Genomic DNA, 19,096 nt, shown 5'->3' with positions numbered 1-19,096 from the left:
TTACACAGTAGCTTCCAGTTTTTTTGTTTTTTTTTATGTAGCACCCTTTATTGTATTTTGTGGGTCGGCGGTAAGAAGGCTGAACCAGATGCAGAATCATCCTATACATTAATATAACATGATCCCTTACAGGAGAGCTTCAACACGCGAAAACTAAGAATAAATATATTCACAACTGCCTCTACTATTGGTAAGAGATGAAAGCATAAAAAGGTACCTCTGTAAAAGATAATAATCGATAGTTGATAGAAGTGTCTGTTTTGTTTGTTTTTTTTGACAAAAAATGCCTTTACGTCCTGTTTTTTTTGTTTTTTTTTTGTCCATTGATCTTTTTTTTTTTTTTTTGCCATTCAATTTTCCTCTGAGAAATGCTTAAAAAATCAATACAATAACCTCTGTGCCTGTGTCCGATGAAAATGAAAATGTGCAGCAGAGGTCCTCGTTGCCCCATTAAGTCTGGCTGATTAAGAAATCCAAGATGCATCCTTTGCCTCAATGTCTCTCTGTAATTTCCGTTGTTTTGTCTTTCATTCAAACAAAAAACAAATCTGTATCCTTTCTTCCATGAAACCAGAACCTTTTGTATAATTTCACACAGCACACGACTATTCCTGGATATGTCCCTCATTGCAGCCCTGTGAAAATTCAACCGGTTAAGCAAATTAAGTTAACTGGATGAGATGATGAAAATGAACAGAACTGCATACAAACAACTCCAATATTGACTGGATATATTATTATTTTTGGCTCATCCGGGGGAATGCAATTACTCAGCGGGTTTTGATTAGTCTCAGTCATCCATCAGCGTCCCATCCATTGGTAGTCAAACCTCTTTGTTTAGATAAATAGATCTGTATTCATAGAAAAATAAGCATTGACCACACTGCTGGCTGTTCATTGCTAAGGCACTTGGCTGTTTTCAGTTACTTCTCTTCATCTTGCTTTTCTCTGTCTGGTCTCCATCCTAACGTGTTCACCCAGCTTGCTCCAAACTTCGCGGCTGTCACAGTTCATGACTCTGTGTTTGATGATGCTTTGAAGAGCTGGTGTGTTTCACCTCCATGCAGGTCTTTTGAGAGCAATATTATGAACATCGACGCCCACTACCACCACCACCATGCCGTGTCCCGCTAATTGTGGCGCCGAGTAGAAAAACCGAGCCTCAGTACTTTAAAAAGAAAAAAAAAAAAATAGAGTAGTAGCTGCAGCTGAAGTTTTGCCTCCAGGCAGAGATCTGTGATCAGCTACTCCTTGCCAAAAAAACCAACCTATATGCCAGTAGTGGGGAAAATACAAAAACTGACCTCAGCTCGTTATCCAGGAATAAACATAGTGTGTAGTGTAGTCCCGCTCCCCCACAGGCTCCTCTCAAAGCCAACCTCTGTACAGAAGTCATTGTTACTGGATGATTCACCACCAGAGAGGGAGATGATGAAGAGACAAGAGAAGAGGGGTAGCAGGAAGAGGAGGAGGAGGAGGGGGAGGAAGAGGAAGAGGAGGTGTGTTAAAACTGGTAAGAGCGGTCCAGCACCTCCATGTAGTCTGGTGTGGTCCTCAGTCTGGCTCTCTGCTCTCCAGCTCCTTGCTCACTCTGACTGCTACCACCTGCTGTGGAGCTCGTGGTGGTGACCACGAGTGTTTGTTCAGGTCTCGCGTCCTGTTTGGAGTCTTGAGGATGGGGATAGCGAGGCGGGGGCCTCGCGTACCTATCTGGCAAATCTCGGAACTCGGGAGTCGGGAGTCTGAAGAGACAGTCCACCAGTTCCACTTTAGGGGTGGGGCCCTGGCTGTCAATTACTGTGGGACACAGGATGCCATTCCCGTGGAGGCCAGCGAGTGGTCCCATGGCTCCTGTAACAGTGTTGATGGGTGAAGAGGACACCTCCAGAGCCCACTCCCTCTCCTTCTCTGCTGCAGAGCAGTAACCCCCCTCGCACTCTTTTGAAGCTGCAAACGTCTGTTGTTGCTGCTGCGGCCGCTGTTTCACCACTGCGTCCTGCTCATCCTTGTAGATGGGGTTGCTACACATGTGTGAGGCTGCAGCTGGGTCAGGACCTTTAGATGCAGCCTCCGGGGGCAGAATGGTATCGTAGACGTGGTTGTGTTCAGGCGGAGGTAGAGGCGGCGTCTCCGGTAGGCCGTGGTGATGATGGTGGTGGTGGTGTGTCTGCTCAGTGAAGATCCCACACTCCATCTGGATGCCAGCCAAATCTACCTCTCCCTGGCGACGGAACGGCAGCTTGTCCCTCCTCCTCAGGGCGTAGGCGATTAGTGCCGCAGCTGCGAAAAATGCAGAGACAAATAACACCAGCAGGCTGAGCACTAAGACCGACAGAGGGATTGAATCCTTCCCCGGAGGGATCAGGGGACCAAGGCCTGAGCTGGGGTAGCCAACTGATACGGCTCTGTCTGTGGCCATGGAGGTAGCTGTCTGCTCCTCCTGCTCCTGGTCCTCTTGAGATTCCAGCTCAGGGCAGAGTAGCTCCATAGAGAGGGATCGCAGGTCTACACCTTTGGTCTTATCCGGGGAATGGCACACCACCTCTCCCATCACAACCACAGCGCTGAGCCCCTCCAGCCAACGCTTCAGTGGAGCTGCTTCACAGTTGCACTCCCATGGGTTCTGCTGCAGGTCCACCTGGAGAAATACATTAAAAATGCAGCGTGTTGTCATTGTTTGCAATGGAATAATTACCGATTTGCCATGCAGTAGATCATTTTTCTGACTTTGTGTTGAAGAATGGGCCAGTAGCTTGGACTCCTATTTAGATGACAACCAGAAAAAATCATATCTCTTACCCTTTCCAAGTAATAAGGTATGGAAAATGAGTTTTTCAGAAATCATATAATAGCTCTCCACAGTGACCAGTGCCTCTAAATGATTTTTAAAATATGCGTGTGAAAAATGCACAGATTATGTAAATATCCTAATTATAGGATCATCAAAACATCACAGTGCTTGCGTTTACTGGATGATGGTGCCCAGGCTGGATATATCCTCAATATTCAACTTGTACCAACAACAAGTGCTCTCGTATAAAAATGTGTGCTACAGCAGGTTATAGGAAAATTTTCGTTTTGAATAGAGAACACTCAGAGTTCATATAAGTGCTTATTCATAAAACTCACTTGCAGGTTTTGTGTGACGAGCATGTGAGAGTATCATAGCACTTTGTTTTTAACAGGATGTGATGCAACGCTCCCCTGTGCTATAATCCAATAGGTATGCGTGCAAATCCATTTTCTCATTGCCAGCTATTGATTGTGCGTCTTAAAACAAACTCAAATATTCACTTTGCCGCGCTCTGAAAAGCCTAAAGCAGATTATGCACGAAGGGAATCACTTACATCACGTTGTATTGTCTACAGAACTCATCTGTTCCATATCTTTAGCAATGACATTGGCAATGAAAGCTGATATTCTCTCTGTCACACTTCCAAGGAGCTCACACAAATGTTGTCATGCTAATTCGGTTAGGCTATCTCCCTGGCTTGCAGGAATAGATGGATGCTTTCTGAGATGATTCAGCATTGCTGTTGTGGGAGCCATGATACAGCTACCTCCCCATGCCTCACACTGAACAACCGGATGCTCCTTCACTTTATTGAAGTTAGCCCACTGTGGGCTTTTGTGTGGCTTTCATAATAGCGTAACTGCAACTGGAAGATGAACAGAAACTATGCTGCAGTTTTCACTCACTTATATTAAAAGTCCACTGAAAAGCGTCCACCGCATTACACTCTGACGCATCTGGTCTCTAATGCATCATGAATGAGCAAAGTGACATTTTAAAGAAACACTGCATGACCAAAGTGTCAGTTTGTTTTTGCTGTTTCATAACTTTCATAATGACAGTCTTACATCTGGTGGAAATTCTTGAAGCATTTTATTGTTTTCTTTCACACAAATCCCGAAGGCTTTATCCCCTTCTCTTTTCAAAGCATCTGTCCAACACATCCAACACTGTTTACAATTTATACGCCTGGTCACCTAGTGTGCGATTTGCTGTCAACTTGTCAATCATAACTTGTGTTGTGACAGGAAATTATAGACCCTCAGTTAGCCCAGCAGGTGCAGGGAAAATATGAGCGCATGATACCATTATGCATGTTTTGTGAACACAATGGCTTGGAGTAAGTCACGTACGCTAAGTTAACAATGAAAAGTGGCACACTGACCAAACCAGCATTCATTGCTTTAATCCAGCCTGCAATGGCATATTGGAAAGCCTCTTTTGTCAGAAAATATATTCAGCCTGACTTAAATAAAGGGCTGAAATGGCCCTGCTTTTACCACAGAAGAGCATATTTGCTCTTGTGGGTTTTTATCATTATGACAGTGAGCAAAGATCAAGCAATAATCGTCCAAAGTTTATTTGAGAGCTATAAAAAAATTCACATCAGGGGAGAAATTCCGAATGTTCTCAGTGAGCCGTGTGTCTTCTAATTGATCACTTTGCCCAAACATCCTGTCAGTCATTAGAATTGCTCCAGTTAGCTCACAGAAATAGAGTCAATATGAGCAGGTTTTGGAAGTTCTGGTGCAGGGATTCTGCTGTAATCTCTGGTGATGAGACGCCCCTGAGCTTCAGCTTGCCAAGCCTTCGCCATACCGATGAATGTGTTTCATTGTCTTTTGAATAATACACACAGTGAACACGAAAAGAGTGAAGAAGATTCTGCAGCATATGCAAAATTGTGTTTATTCTGTGAAACGTGTATATTTGAAATCTCTCAGTGGTTGAATGTGAGATGTTATACAAATTAAGAATTATGCCAAAGCACTCATAACCTATAGATACCCTCCACTTACACTTTTATATTTCATCAGATTGCGGCATTGAGTGCGCTCGCAGATATATTTTTTTTTTATTCCATTTTTTGAAGTGTTGTAATTTACTTTCATGGTGCACTCGGGCTCCCTTCGTAGATTTCTACCTCAGATAGTGATTTCCTATATTTTCCCGAGCGACTTCAACAACCCCTTGAAAAGGGGCACGAACTTGTTCTATCCAGCTGTTTGTGTTTCATGTAGGTGGAGAGAGAGCGGTAGTAATAGCACAGAGCAAAGAGCAAGAGTTTCTGGTCCACTGAGGCTACTGTCGGTGAAGACATTGGCATCTCTGCCTCCGTGTGATTGCTGAACATCAGCGCAACATGGCGAGCCTAGAAAGAAGCCCTTGATCTTTTATTCCAAGGGAGAAAAAAAAAAAAAAACACTGTCTTTTAATGCAACTGTATAAGCTATCTTGATTTTGAAATGTGGTGAAAACTGTTATTATGTGGACATGACAGTCTGATTTGCTGCTTGGAGAAAAAAATAAAATCCTAAATGAGAAAGTGCACCCAGTAATGGAAGTTGTTCCATCAGTTCTTCCAAACAGACACCCCCAGACACACCCCAGAAGAAAAATATGCTTGTTGCAGCTGCTAAGGATAGTTATGCTCATTTATTATCTCTTCATATGTGAACATATTATGGAAAAATTCTCACTTTGAAATGCACAGTCACAGCTTCTGTGTTTAAAAATGCTAATCAAAATCTGTTGTTTGGTTCTTTTGAGAACTCAGAGACAAAAGGCATTTAATTTTTTTCTATATTAAGCAAATAAGTCAAGCATTAATAACTTTTAAGTAATACTGCAAGAATTATCAACCTACACATTATCAATCTACACATAATTTAATACAAGTGGCTATTAACAGGACAATTCTGCCTTTATTCTATAGGACATTTCACCTTACAGTGCATTTGCGAGGTGGCATTTAATGCTACATCAGAGTGCTTAGACAGTCACTGAGACCATAGACATTTTTTTGCACTGAAACAGAAAATAAATCTTTTCAGAGCGCTGTTTAAAATGAGTACAAAGACTTTCACTTTCATTCTTAAAATACTTTTGTTGTACAATTTCATCTGAAATACTGGTTTGTATTACAAATACAACTTGTTTTGGGTTCTTCTTGCATTGAGAAGATTCCGTATTGACTATTTCTGTTACTGGTGTGTTCAGTGATGTCGATCTATAGCAGTAAAACAGTTCAAAGCACTCTGAATATGAAGCTACAGCTGGAAGAAGCCTGGAAGCAGCTAGCATAGCTCTGTCCAAAGATAAGCAAATCCACCTACTACCACCTCTAAATCTCTCTAACACTTCACATCTTGTTTCTTTAATCCATACAGAACCAAAGTGTAAAAGCAACAAATGGCCATTTTACAGCTGTTATCGTTGAACAGAGACAGGCTAGCTGCTTGTTTTTATATAAGTAAAACATGGCCATGGGCAAGTTTCTTCATTACAGCTGGCAATGACAGGGAAGCGCGCTCTGTTGCACAACACGTTCTTTGCATTTACTGAGAAAGACATATGTGTTTCTGAACTGTACATATATCGTTTCTGGCATCCACTCAGATACTGAGTCACCTAACTTGAGTTTCTTTGGTTTAAGGTTCATCTGCTGTCATGCTGCTATTAATTTTCTGGTTAAGAAATCACCAAAGCGATTTTAATTTTTCTCCTTGGTGTCAGGCTAATGTTTTTTTTTTTTTTTTAATTACACTGACATCAGCAGGATATTTTAATATCAGTGTATATAAGTGGGTGTAACTGTATAATCCTGCTCTTGATGGTGACAATGACTCCAAGCTATACATGCTGCTGTTTTATGATTAACAAAATGGACTGGTTTTTACTGCAGCTGCGAGCTAAACCCCGTTTCCATCTGCGTTACCCTTTGATTTTTTTTTTTTTCTGTGCAAACTCTGGCTCCAAAAGCACACGCCAGCGCCCAGAAATCCCTCGTCCCGAGCATCAAACAGGCCAGCAGTAAGTCAACAGGTGATATCATTGTCACATTATTTTACGTGGTCTATGGGTAGCCTTAATGTGGCTTTGTCAGAGTAATAACAACCCTGGTAAATGAATGTATTCAATTACTGTAGCAGAGATTTGGAGGACTACAATGGCGATACCGCTGAGCTTTATGAATGCAGCCTACTGTGTGCTTCCATTTGGTCAGTGCTTTAATGCTCTTGGATATCAGAGGTGTGTAACAGTGTAAAAAAAACAAAAAAAAAAAACATAATACACTTCTACATGGCTCCTCCAGCTGCAAAACCACTGTCATCCCTTCCCTGAGCAAAGATTTAGAAACAGCCTCTGAACTGCCAGCCTCACCCACACTAGCTAGGATCAGGAATTTTGCATGGAGCAAAGAAAAATGGAAATTCACAATGACATTCAGGCTAATCTACACCCACCTTACCTCATTCTACTCGGGCTGTCTAAGAAAAGCCTGGTACACTAAATTTGCTGAAGTGAGAGGAGGCAGGATAAAAAAATGTAACACCTCGCTTTCTGTCCTTATTGGTGCACCGTGTATAGCAACCAGTCACATAAAGCTGCAGTCAAATGTGCGAGGTAAGCTCTCACAAAAACCTGGATTTACCACATAACAGCAGTTTATACAGTCTATTTACTGAAAGGTACTTTAATTACAAGCATTCACAAAAAACTTGAGAGGTTCAGCTTTCTCCAGTTTAGCTCCTGATTTATTAAGACCACTTATGCAAATCAAGTCAATTGCAATTTTCCAATTAGAATACCTGAGGCGCAACCATAGTCCCACATGCCGCAGCAGAGCCCACAAAACAACAGACGCTACAGATGACAGGGGAAACTGCAGCTGTGCCAGAGGCCAGGAGACCAGGGGCTGCCAGAAGTTTTTAAATGTGGCCATGGCTTGATCCAAGATTTCAGGTTGTTTTGTTTATTTCATCAAACTGTGATAATATAATGTGTCTTGGCAATCTATTAGTTCTTTTAATCTCATCGGCTGACATTTGAAATAAATATGCTCTGTATAATTATGCACATTTTTGTGAAGCAAATCAACGGGGGTGATCCAATTCAATAATCTCTATTTTTCCACCCAGCAACTGTCACTCAGCAAAATGCATGTTATTTGGCCTAAATTAGCTGAAAGCCTCATGCCAGGTATCTGACTCATTTGCACACACAGAGGTTAGCAGACCAGAATTGTGTTTTCAAGCATTCACCTGCATTGACACCACCACAGCCATTCAGTAAATACAGTTAGTAATGTAGTAATTTACGGGTTTTACACTAACCTGCACCAGTCCAGTGAGGTGTTCGAGCACGCCTTCCATCGGAAGCTGTAGCAGGTGATTGTTTCTCAGGTTTAGGCGAGCTAAATTAACACTGGAGAATACACCAAGCGGGAGACTCCGGAGCAAGTTGGCATTAAGGAACAACAACTGGAGGGACGGCATAGAGTCAAAAGTGCCAGGATCAACTTCACGGATCTCATTGTACTCAAAATAAAGGTACCTATAAAGAGGAGAGAAGAGGGCAGTGTCACAGACTTCACAAGCAAAGAGAATATGAGTATATTTGTATTCAAAACTATAGCTGTATCTCGTTATTTTATTTTATTTTACAGTATATTGTTTGAAACACAGAGAATGAGGTCATTGCTTTTCCTTTCTTATCGCACTATAAATTACTCATTCCTTTTTATGCATTTTCATACATTTAAGTTCAAGTATGCTCTGCACCTTGCATGATAAACACATAAATGAATATTCATGTCACAAAGTCACACCAGAAATTGGATTTCATCTTCTCATTCACTGTTCGCAGCCTGTAAACTGATCACTATCAAATAAAATTGTGTAATTTCCCACTGATGACTACTTACACAACTTACACTGCACTGGCCTTTGCGTATCTGATTATCTTGTTAGATGAAATTAAAAGGACTTTTTTTAAATAACAGATATATGTGTGAAGTACAGCTGGAGAATTTTCTGTGCCTGCTCGTCATCCAGTACTCTTCCACTGCTAAAATACATGATAGATCTGGTTTAAATGACTTGTACAGCTCTCTCACCATTAAGTCGCTAACAAAGGCTAACGAGAGGTTAAGAGGTAGACATTTTGAAAAGTCCAGAGAGGATTTTTTATTATTGATTAATAGTCAGAAAAATGGCTATGTAGATTTTTTTTTCTGAACCCTGTCTTTAAATATAGAAATAGTGGAGCAGAAAACCAAAAGACTAAAAAAAGACGTTTCAGTCTGTTCGGTAGCCTTGATGAGCGTTTAATGACTGACTTTTGATATAGGTTATTAACCAAGGAATTGCCTTATTCTGATGATGATACACATATGCATCACTCTGACAAAAAAAACAAATTCCTGGCATCATCCAGACGGCTCACCGCCTTATCAACACCTCTGTATGCACATACAAAAAAAACATTAATTTTCACGTTGTCACTCACACCCAAAACTGAAGCATGGCATCAGGCAGCGTGACTAACAAATGACACTTCTGGAAGAGAATGGGCACCTTTCATTTCAATCAAACTCCAGCATAATGGTAATCAAAATGTTCTGCTCTGTGCCATGCCAGTATTACAGTGAAATTAATTTCCACATACTTATAAACAAATCTCTAAATACCTAAGCTGATGTGGTTTTAATTAATATGTATGTCTGAAGTGAATAGAAGGAAATGCGGTGAGTGATCCAAAAGGATCTTACTTTAAATTTTGCAGTCCCAGAAACATGTGGGGGCTAAGTCTTTCCAGATTGTTTCCATTCAGGTAGAGGGTCCTCAGGCTCGTCAGGCTGGAAAATGCACCCTCCTGAAGGTATGAGATGCGGTTGTTCCCCAGGTGAAGCAGGTCGAGGCTGGAGAAATTCCAGAAGTCTGTGCGGTAGATCCTCTGGATTAAATTTCCACTCAGGTAGAGCTTCCGGCCGTTGAGAGGCCGAGGTGTGAGCTGGGACACATTGAGGAAGCCATTCTCTTTGCAGTTGACGGTGAGACCCAAGTCTGTGATGTGCAGGTTGCAAGTGCAGCCCAGGGGACAGATGATGGGGATGGGGGGTCGTGTTTGGTAACCAGCCACTGGGGGATTCTGGTTGGGCATTAGACTGCGTGGTGTGGGGGATGTTCTGGAGGGTCGAGGCCTTTTAGTCGGCCTTGGGTGCCTCTCCCTGTCTTTACGCTCTGCAGAGGAAGAGGATGATGAAGTGGAGGAAGTATGCGTGTTCTGGCGGGAGCCATGCACCATGGAGGAGGGTTTAGTTGGCCTGACTCGTCCAGGTTGGTGTTTAGAATTAGGGGGCAAATGTTGGGGTTGCGATCCTGCTGATGGACTACTCCCTGCTGCTTGCAGCTCTTTATCTGGCAGGTCAGCACACAGTTCTTTGCGGGGGATTTCCCTCAGGTCTTTACCGTGAAGGTGGAAGGGATACTCGCATGTAACATCCCCGACTACCGCCGTGTAGGGGATCTGACCCAGCCACTGCTGTAACTGCACTGCCTCGCAGCCACAGTTCCAGGGATTCTCTTCCAGCTGTATCTCCATCAGGGAGCGGCCAACGTACTCCAGGGTCCCGGCATATGCCAGGCTCTTCAGACGGTTTCCCCGCAAGTCCAGATGAGTCAGAGACACAGATCTGGTGCAGGAGGAGGAGGGAAATAGTTTGCTAGTTCAGATGAAAGGACACTGTTATAGTAAAATAAAATTCACACTTTCCATCGCAGAGAAGCCAGCGTTTTATCTTATGATTAATCCACCTCTTATGATATGAAATAGTATGCCACAGGAACATTAATTCAACAGTACAGAGTGACTAATTGTGTCCGACACTGATATTTCTACAGATCAGTCCTGGCATAATTTAAAAGCTCTGCAGTAATATAATCAGAATCCAACCTGAACAGATGAGGAGGCAAGACGGGGATGAGGTTGTCATTCAGGATGAGAACACGGAGCTTGTAGAGGAACCTCAGAGCACCGCTGTCAATTCGTTTGATCACATTGTAGTCGGCCTGTAGGCAGGAAAGAAAAGTTGTGGCGAATGCGTAATTGCGCAAATTGGAAAATAAACTGAACTGAGAGCTCTCCATTTGCAAAATGCACAGAGATGTTAAGGAGATCTTTTCACCCAGGCCACCTGCTAGCCATTGACTATTTCTGTCAGAGCTATCTATAGTAATCCTGGACAAATTTGTCAATAATTAAGTCAATCGTGGATAATCAACATGGATTAACTCCTTAGGACTACCTGGAGGTATTCCAGAGCCTCTAAGCCGGCGAAGGTGTCATTTCTGAAAACCTCCAGTTTGTTCTCATGGAGGTACAGACGTCTCAGTTTGGCAAGTCCATGGAAGGCTCCCACTCGGATGTCCTGGAGAGCATTGTTGCCAAGGTTTATCGACACTGCGTTGCCAAGGTGCTGAAACCCGTTGCTATAGAGACGCCTTAGAGAGTTCCTCTGGAGGTTGAGTTTGAAAGGGCGGACCCATGACTGTGACACCTGAATGATTAATTAGAGGTCTGATTAGTTATCTTATTAATTACATGAATTTAGCAGTTAGAAACAGCCCTAAGCCACATTAGAGGCAGGATATTAGACTGGGAGATATGGCGCTTTAATAAGATAACTGACAGTGCAGCAAAGTGAAGTACAGTGCCACGTGCATGGCCAGACAAATTAAGAAGAAGCAATACCTGGCTGGCATTTGTGAAGCCCCGCCCATCGCAGTGCACATGCAGCACACCTTCTTTGACCTCGCATGTGCACGGTTCGAAGCACGGCTCGTCCACTTCTTCCTCTGAGTTGTCCACAAGAGGGGTGTGTGTGGAGGTGGGGGTAGGGGTCGGGGTGTGCGATGCCTGGGAGAGACACACACACCCCAAGGCCACCGCCAGAGTGACCCACTGCATCCTCCTGCTTCTCCCTCTCAGCTCAACAGCCTGCGGCTACAGCCCAGCATCAGGCCTTCACCGCACTGCACAGTGAGGCAAACACACACACATTCAGATGGCAACACACACACAATCACACAAACACATTGTTAAAAGAGGGCAAACAGCCAGGGAGGCAGCAGCAAAAGTCAGTTCAGGATGAATCAGATGGATGACACATCAGAGGCATACTAAAGCAGTCAGAAAATAAATGTTAAATCACACAGACTGTAGTGTCATGAGGACGGAATAACATTATACTGGAATGAAGTTGTATAGGAAGGCCATAGTATGCAATGATAGCTGAGAACCATGTATACATGTGCTTGTATTGTATTCATAACAGGAAAAAAAAAGGCTTACAAAATCAGGACAAATTAATTTAACAACAAGCTTAAGAATCTCTCAGCTGCTACAATGTTGCTTTTGAATTAATAATTAAAATGTTGACATTGAAAATGCAAAACAAAGGCACGCACGTGGGCTAGTTCACCTGTGAATCACGTTTTATCCTTTTTTGAGAGTGGCTTTTTGAACAAGTGGGAGGGGGGGGGTTTGTGATGAATGTATTCATCTGTATTCTCAAATGCCGGGTGAAGCCGAAATGTCACACATGTGTTGTTTTAATGTATGCAATATGAATATGGGTAAATGCAAATCAGACTCATAACGCTTCTGTCTAATGAACTTCTCCATTTAATAAGATGAATGGCAATCAAGAGAACAGAAGGATGAGGCACAAAATACCCCATATTATCAATCAGAAAAATATGTTGGGTTATCAACAGCCATCGAGTCCTGTCATAATCATTATTGTGATAATGACAGTGGAGTAAAAAGCTTTGCTGCAAATCAAAACTCTTCAAAAATTTTCAAAAGGGGGTGATGTGAATCAGTGCGGTGACAGGCAGGAACGTGAACTGATGGTGATAGTGATGATGGTCGTGACGATGATGAGAGCGGCACCGTAATAGCAACACAATGAGTTGCAAAACTCCTGGCAAAACAACAAAGAAAGGAAAAGAGAAAAACAGCTGAGATTGTGAGTGTTGCACGGGGATATTTCCTCTCGAGTCTTAATGAGATCTAAATTGGATAAAGCGTCTCGATCTGCTCATACAGTGTTGAACACTGCCATGCGAAATGCAATAATGATCATGATGGTATGGTAGCTGTAATCATACAGCAATAATCTAGCATCAGCGAGTTAGACAAGGAGGCAGCAGTGAAAACATCACCGCCCGGGAGAGGAAGAGCAATCACGGAGATGATTATGACGGGGAAAGATGAAGGGAGAGGTAAAAATGAGAAGAGGAGGAGGAGGAGGAGGAGGAAAAATGGGAACAAGGGGAAAGGAAGGGAGTAAAGGAGAGGCAGACATATAAAGGAAGAGTAACGTGCGGAGAGTAGGTACAAAGGAAGAGGAAATGGGTGAGGTGGGAGAGAGGAGTGGGATTGCATAAGCAGCAAGAAGTCAGTCAAGGCTGCCACTCAGGATGAGAGCCACAGTGAAACAGCTGAAATCTGATATTGATTACATCAAAGCCCTCCTCTCGCCCTGCACACAATGTACACCCGCCTCACAGAGAAACTGCGCTGGAGCCAAGTTTCATGCGTGTGTGTTGCACACAATGTGAGAAAGGTCAAACCATATCCAAAAAGTAGGCTTTTATAGCCTGCCAAGTACAGAAACAGGTAGCTAGACACGTGTAGATGAGTGTGAGCTTTCATAACAAACCAGTGTGATGCCGCAATACTTGTTGGACAACCACAAATTCAAAAAAAAGACTGAAAAAAAAGCATAAGGAGAAGTGAAAAACATTCATCAGTGTATGAAAGTGTTTGGAGCATCTATGCTTCACAGGACAAAATAGGCTTACATGCTCAACAGTTTTTGACAAATTGGAAAACAATACAAAAATACCACCCATTCAGAGTCACAGTGGGTCTTCAGCCTAGATATGTATTGTTTATTACTTGGCCCGTGGCCTCCCTGTATAGAGGAGATCAATACAGAGTCCAGATAGACCACTGGGATCCATCCTGTTAGAGTCTGCTTTAGTGGATGGGCATCTCTCCTTAATGAGAAGAAACACAGTGAAGCCTCTTTCTACAATCAGCCGAGTAGACTAGTCAGCAGTCAGCATAGCTCTGCATCATTATGGTAACAAGAAATGAAAGGACTTAAGCACTGACTGGTGACAGCCCAGAACTCTGTGCTTCTGTGTGTGTGTCTGTCTCCGTCCTACTCTGTTCATGTCCATCTGAAAACAGGCCTGACACAGGTGTGGCTTCCTTCCTTGTCTTTCTTTAGTCTCTCTGAGTTGTTGTTATTTTTTTGTTGGGTTTTTTTTTTTTCCCTCACTCTCCCCTCTCCTCTAGACCTGCACACTGACGCAAGCGAACCAGAGATGACAGTCACTGCTTATTCTTCACCATAATATTCATGTCACATAATTCCACTGTCTATCTCGCTGTCCTCTCTGTCCGTCAGAATACACACTCACCAAGCTTCACACAGGCTTTTACATGGGCCCCTGCTCCCAACACAGACCCGCACTATCAGGCAAGCAGCAGCATCACTGATCAAATGTATGGGGCTGTGAGCCTGGATAGCTCACAGCCTTTCAAGAAAATCAATTAGCCCCTAACATTACAGCACACAAATTGTAATAGTTAGAAGAATTAAGGCATGACCAATTAAACAGCCTAGTCATTAACAGAACCTATTAAGACATTTACCAGGCTATGTATGAAAATCCTTGGCAGAGCAACGCAATCCAATTGCATTCCTCATTGTCTGTCTCTCCTCACCAGCCTCTCTGATCCACACAGCGACGCTTAGCAGAGCAGGGATGCGGGTAATACTCACTCAGTCCGCCGCCAAAGAATTAGAGAACGACCGAGAAAACACTTTAGAGGCTGACTGTCGACATGTCGTTCACATTCAGCCGCACTCTTCTCCCTCTCTCCCTCTCTCTCTCTCTCTCTCTCCCTCTCTCCTCTCCTGTAGCGGCTGAGGCGGATGGGGAGGGAGGGGGGACCAGAGCAAGGGGGTGGAGGGGGGGACGTGATAAGACTGCAATGAGGTGGAGGATAAAAACCGGGAGAGAGAGAGTGAGAGAGAAAGAGGGGGGAAAAAAAACGATTGGCTTTAGGATGCAGGTCCGCTTCTCCACAGTGCAGCCCGTGGGAGCTGCGGCACTGGTCTGCTGAACAGGCGTGCAATGCGCGGAGTTGTAACCTGGACGTAATAATGGAGAATCCTCTCCTCATCTCAAACACAACAGGGTAATTCATAGAGGGGAGAAAAAGGGGGGACGCAGGCGCCGGAATTAATCATGCAATAAGGCAGCGTGCAACTGCTAGTTTGTATATGAGGCACAAAGCGCGCAGGGTGGGTTCCTCCTCACCAGAGGAGCCAGTTCAGTTCCTCATCATAAACAGATTACAGGAGACACAACAGAGTCACAGACAATGGGCCCCATAAACTTTCTCCTCACGTTGCCCGGGTACGCATCCCGGTAAAAAAAAAAAAAAAAAAAAAAAAAAAAAAAAAAAATACCCCGCCTGTTCAGCTATACCGACAATAATTTATAATCTCATTAGTTTATTCATCTCTCCTCTCTTGCCCTTAAGCACCGACGGATTTCGTGAAACCGGTGTGTGTTACCATGGCGACTCGTGCCAGCTGGCTTTCGTCGTGCGCGCGCGCGCTCGAGGACGCACACACAGCACCAGTCGGGAAAACTGTGGTGACTTTTATGAGGGGGGCACAGCGGAGATTATAGCGAGACCTCGAAGTCTGCACGGCCTACATCAAAACACCTGTCCTGCCAAATGGAGGCGGTGGGCGCAACAGATGCCGCCCAGATCGAGAGCAATGAAGCCCCCCCACCAACACTGAATTGAGCTCCCCACATCAGCTAATCACGACCTGCTAGGTGGCTGCTGCTCTATCGATATTTCTTCTAAGTGGCAGCTATGGAGCCCCTGTGAAGCCCGGCGTCTCCAGTGGACCAAAGGGAGGGTCTCAATAAAACACCCCATGGTGCCATGGTTTTGAAAACACGCATTCAAAAGCGTTCAACTATCAGTCAGCCGTTTTCATGGCTATAGGAAAAGATTTAATAACAACATGTCTTCCACATTACTGAGCTGAAAGTTCAATTTTCAGTTCAATTTCACATTGATTTCAGCGTGCATTAAGGTGAATAACCTTGAGGAAATGGAGAGGTGCATTTCTCCCTCATGTTCTCCTCCCTCTCTCTGTCTCTCTCTCTCGCTCTCTTTCTCCAGTAGTGTGTGTGTGTGTGTGTGTGTGTGTGTGTGTGTGTGTGTGTGTGTGTGTGTGTGTGTGTGTGGTGGTGGGGGGCTCTCTGGAGATTCCTATCAGAAACAGTAAGACGGTTCCAGTAATATCAGGGAGATGTAGATGATGGTTATAGATTTCAGGGCTCTCAGGTGCATTAGTCTGTATTACAGCTTCCCCACAAGGCTACTTAACGCTCGCAATGGAAACAGGCTGGCAGATGCAGAGCATGTATGCACAGCCACATGAACGCATGCATTTGTGGAGATTGCTTACTGAGGCATGCACACATTTAATTTGCCTACACCATGCAGGGATGCTTATGTTTATAAATAAGCTCCAATCATGCAATGTTGCAGGTTTCATCCTGCGATGTTACTGTAATCTCTGTGACAGGCGTAATGTGATGCCAGACCTGGGGTCATTACTGTCCACTTCAGGGTGCAGTGCTGCCAGTGATGGAGAATCTGGGAGAAAAACACTCTTTTCTCACAGTGGTGTTATTGTTGAACCGTGGAGGCTCCCTAAATTAAGAAAACAAACAGAGAGGAACTGAGAAGATGGTTATCAGGCACCATCAGATACCTGCGTGTCTGTTCTCTGGGGGCAGGAGCCGCTCTGAGCACATAAAGTACTTTTTTAGAGTGTTGACGGGGCCTCTAAAGTAGGGGATCTATTTATACTGGCCTAGTGCTGTCTATGGAGCTGTCCAGTGCTAAAATGGATGGGGAGTCATGCTGTTTCATTTGAGCCACTTCTCCTTTCTTCCTCCTCCGCTTGCTCCTTCTCCAAAGCCTTTTCCTTACTCCCATCTGAATTATTTCTGTCAGATCATACTTAGATTCCTTATTTTATACACCCCCTTTCTTACTTCCTTTCCTTCTCTCCTGCTTTGTTACTCTCTTACTTTGATTCTCCTGTGGGCAATTGTCAATTCAGTCTGGTTTACTTGCTTTGATTTCTTCCTCCTTTGTTTTTGTCTCCCTGCTCACTCCATCTTTCTTTCTACTGAGGACACATTGCACAAAGTGGTCATCCCAGTTTTTGCAGCTCTCTCCAATTATGCTTTTACTCATGAGATATCCGCTGGGACTGGCTTGTGTGCATGAAAGCACACATACTCGGGACTTAAGGACAAGTATTGACAAGAGTAAGGATGCGGCTTATTCCTTGGTCCAAGGAGCTCCTTAAAGTTACATGTCATTCACATACAGTTGAGTCGTCCCCAAACACATGTTTGGGTTTATTTGGGGCCAGCACTGCCCTCTAGTCTCTGCTTACTCAATGCAATGAGGCAATCAGAGATGCAAGCAGGAGTATCATGCATTCTGTGGCAGGATGTAGAAAGCAAGTGCAAGAGAAGAAGGACAGAAGGAGCAAAAAGGGGGGGGTGGGCAAGCCAGCTGTTGGAGGGGGGTGAAAGGGAAGACAAGGAGCAATGAGCATTTTGGGGGGAGGTTGTGAGGATTGGCTGACATGTAAAGGAGGGGAGTCTAAGGGGGAGCCAGCAGATAGACGGAATAGGTATTTGGGAGGAGGGGGGAGGATGGCCAGGAGGGCAGGCGGTTCTGTCATTAGCTCCAGATTAAAGCAGAGGGCAACTCCAAAGGACTCACCTCTGATTCACACAGTAGTACTGCAGGCAAGGACAAGCCTCCCGGGAGACATGGAACACACATACACACACACACACATGCTGGAGACACGGCAGTGATTCAAAGGATTACTCACGGGCTCATGAACACACACATAAACACGCATACACATATAGGCATATATAACACTACCACCCCCCAATCCTCATTTACACACGAGATACACCGTGACTCACGAGAACATGCAGACTCCCACACTCATGCAAACAGCCATGCCACACACACTTTCTCACACACATACACATCATTGAACTAATTAATCAAATCTCCTGTTTTAATTAGGATTCAAATCAGTTGCTATGGGAACCTTGCCCTCTCGGAGTCTTAAGGTAAAGGCGGCTGCTGCTGCTACTGCTTCCAATGACTCAGGGAAGGTGTCCGAGGGGGACACATTCATAATACCTACGTTGATTCAGCTGGCTGCATTCTACATTCCATTTTCACACAGACGCATTTTTCTGGGGAGGCCCGAGGTGCCCGACGTGAACTTCAATTTGGGCTCAGTCATACAGAGGGACCAAAAAAAGGTGGAAAATTATGACGGCTCACGTTGCAGCCAAACTAATATAATATATTTTGCCATGAAAAGGCCATATATGTTAGCGTTAAAGGTGAGGTTCACAGTCTGCAGACGCCCGTCCAATCGATCACTAGCTCAAGCCTGGCATTTTTGCTCTGAAAGTTTTCGCATGGAGACACACGTAAAGGCACTTTCACACAGTTCTAATATGGTGCTTATCCTTGCTATTACCACAGCCTTGCAATTTTGGGTGAGCAATCGCTTTGTGCTCACATGCCTTGTCCCAGTCACAGTGTTTTCACAGAGGTTCCATTAGTGATCAGTAGGATTTGTTTGTGAAAATTGCTGTCAGAAGAATCAATATTCCCGCATTTGTGTTAATATTATTCAGGCAGAGGAAATATTTATTCAGTGACTAATTCCTGGGGTCTATTTAAAGCAGTGTGGATGTTTTAGTGTTAACACTGTTTCATCTCACATCCTGATAGACTCTTATCTTAAAAGACTGGATGAGAGAGCTCAAAGTGTAGCGGAATCACGGCGCCTTCATCTGTCCAGAGAGCCTTAATATCAGCTCAGGTGAAGGCCGGACCTGATGAATTAAAAAAGGAGAGGATGCCAAGTGAAGCCATTAGGATCCAGGAACTCAGGCGTGTGTCTGGCTCACTGGTTGTCATGGTTGCGGTGTTTATCACCTCTTTCTGCCGACAGAAGCCCAGGGGCAAATCAGATTGGCTTCAGACAGAGAGGAAAAGAGAGAGTTGGTGAGTGAGGGGGAGGACATATTGGCACAACGGAAGGGGGGAAATGCCAACACGCTGCT

At 44.1% G+C, this 19,096-nt stretch overlaps 1 protein-coding gene across 1 annotated transcript; it reads right to left on the bottom strand.

The window, feature by feature from the left end:
- Nucleotides 1–329: 329 nt before the first annotated feature.
- On the bottom strand, nt 330–14,695 carry LOC115772540 (SLIT and NTRK-like protein 3). Its single transcript, XM_030718847.1, has 7 exons — nt 14,529–14,695; nt 11,550–11,830; nt 11,104–11,355; nt 10,752–10,867; nt 9,568–10,491; nt 8,132–8,351; nt 330–2,638 (listed from the first exon to the last, which is right to left on the bottom strand). Exons 2-7 carry the CDS (start codon nt 11,763–11,765, stop codon nt 1,505–1,507), a joined length of 2,862 nt encoding a protein of 953 aa, XP_030574707.1. The 5' UTR covers nt 11,766–11,830; nt 14,529–14,695; the 3' UTR covers nt 330–1,504.
- Between the last annotated feature and the right edge of the window lie 4,401 nt (nt 14,696–19,096).

The sequence above is a fragment of the Archocentrus centrarchus genome, chromosome 22 (genome assembly GCF_007364275.1).
Source record: "Archocentrus centrarchus isolate MPI-CPG fArcCen1 chromosome 22, fArcCen1, whole genome shotgun sequence".
Lineage (NCBI taxonomy): Eukaryota > Metazoa > Chordata > Actinopteri > Cichliformes > Cichlidae > Archocentrus > Archocentrus centrarchus.
This window is presented reverse-complemented; position numbering and strand designations above follow the sequence as displayed.

Coding starts and splice junctions, on each gene's coding strand:
- LOC115772540 (XM_030718847.1), bottom strand. CDS start 11,765: ATGCAGTGGGTCACTCTGGCGGTGGCCTTGGGGTGTGTGTGTCTCTCC. Junction 11,356..11,549: donor GCTTCACAAATGCCAGCCAG/GTATTGCTTCTT, acceptor TTAATCATTCAG/GTGTCACAGTCATGGGTCCG. Junction 2,639..8,131: donor ACCTCACTGGACTGGTGCAG/GTTAGTGTAAAA, acceptor GTATTTCTCCAG/GTGGACCTGCAGCAGAACCC.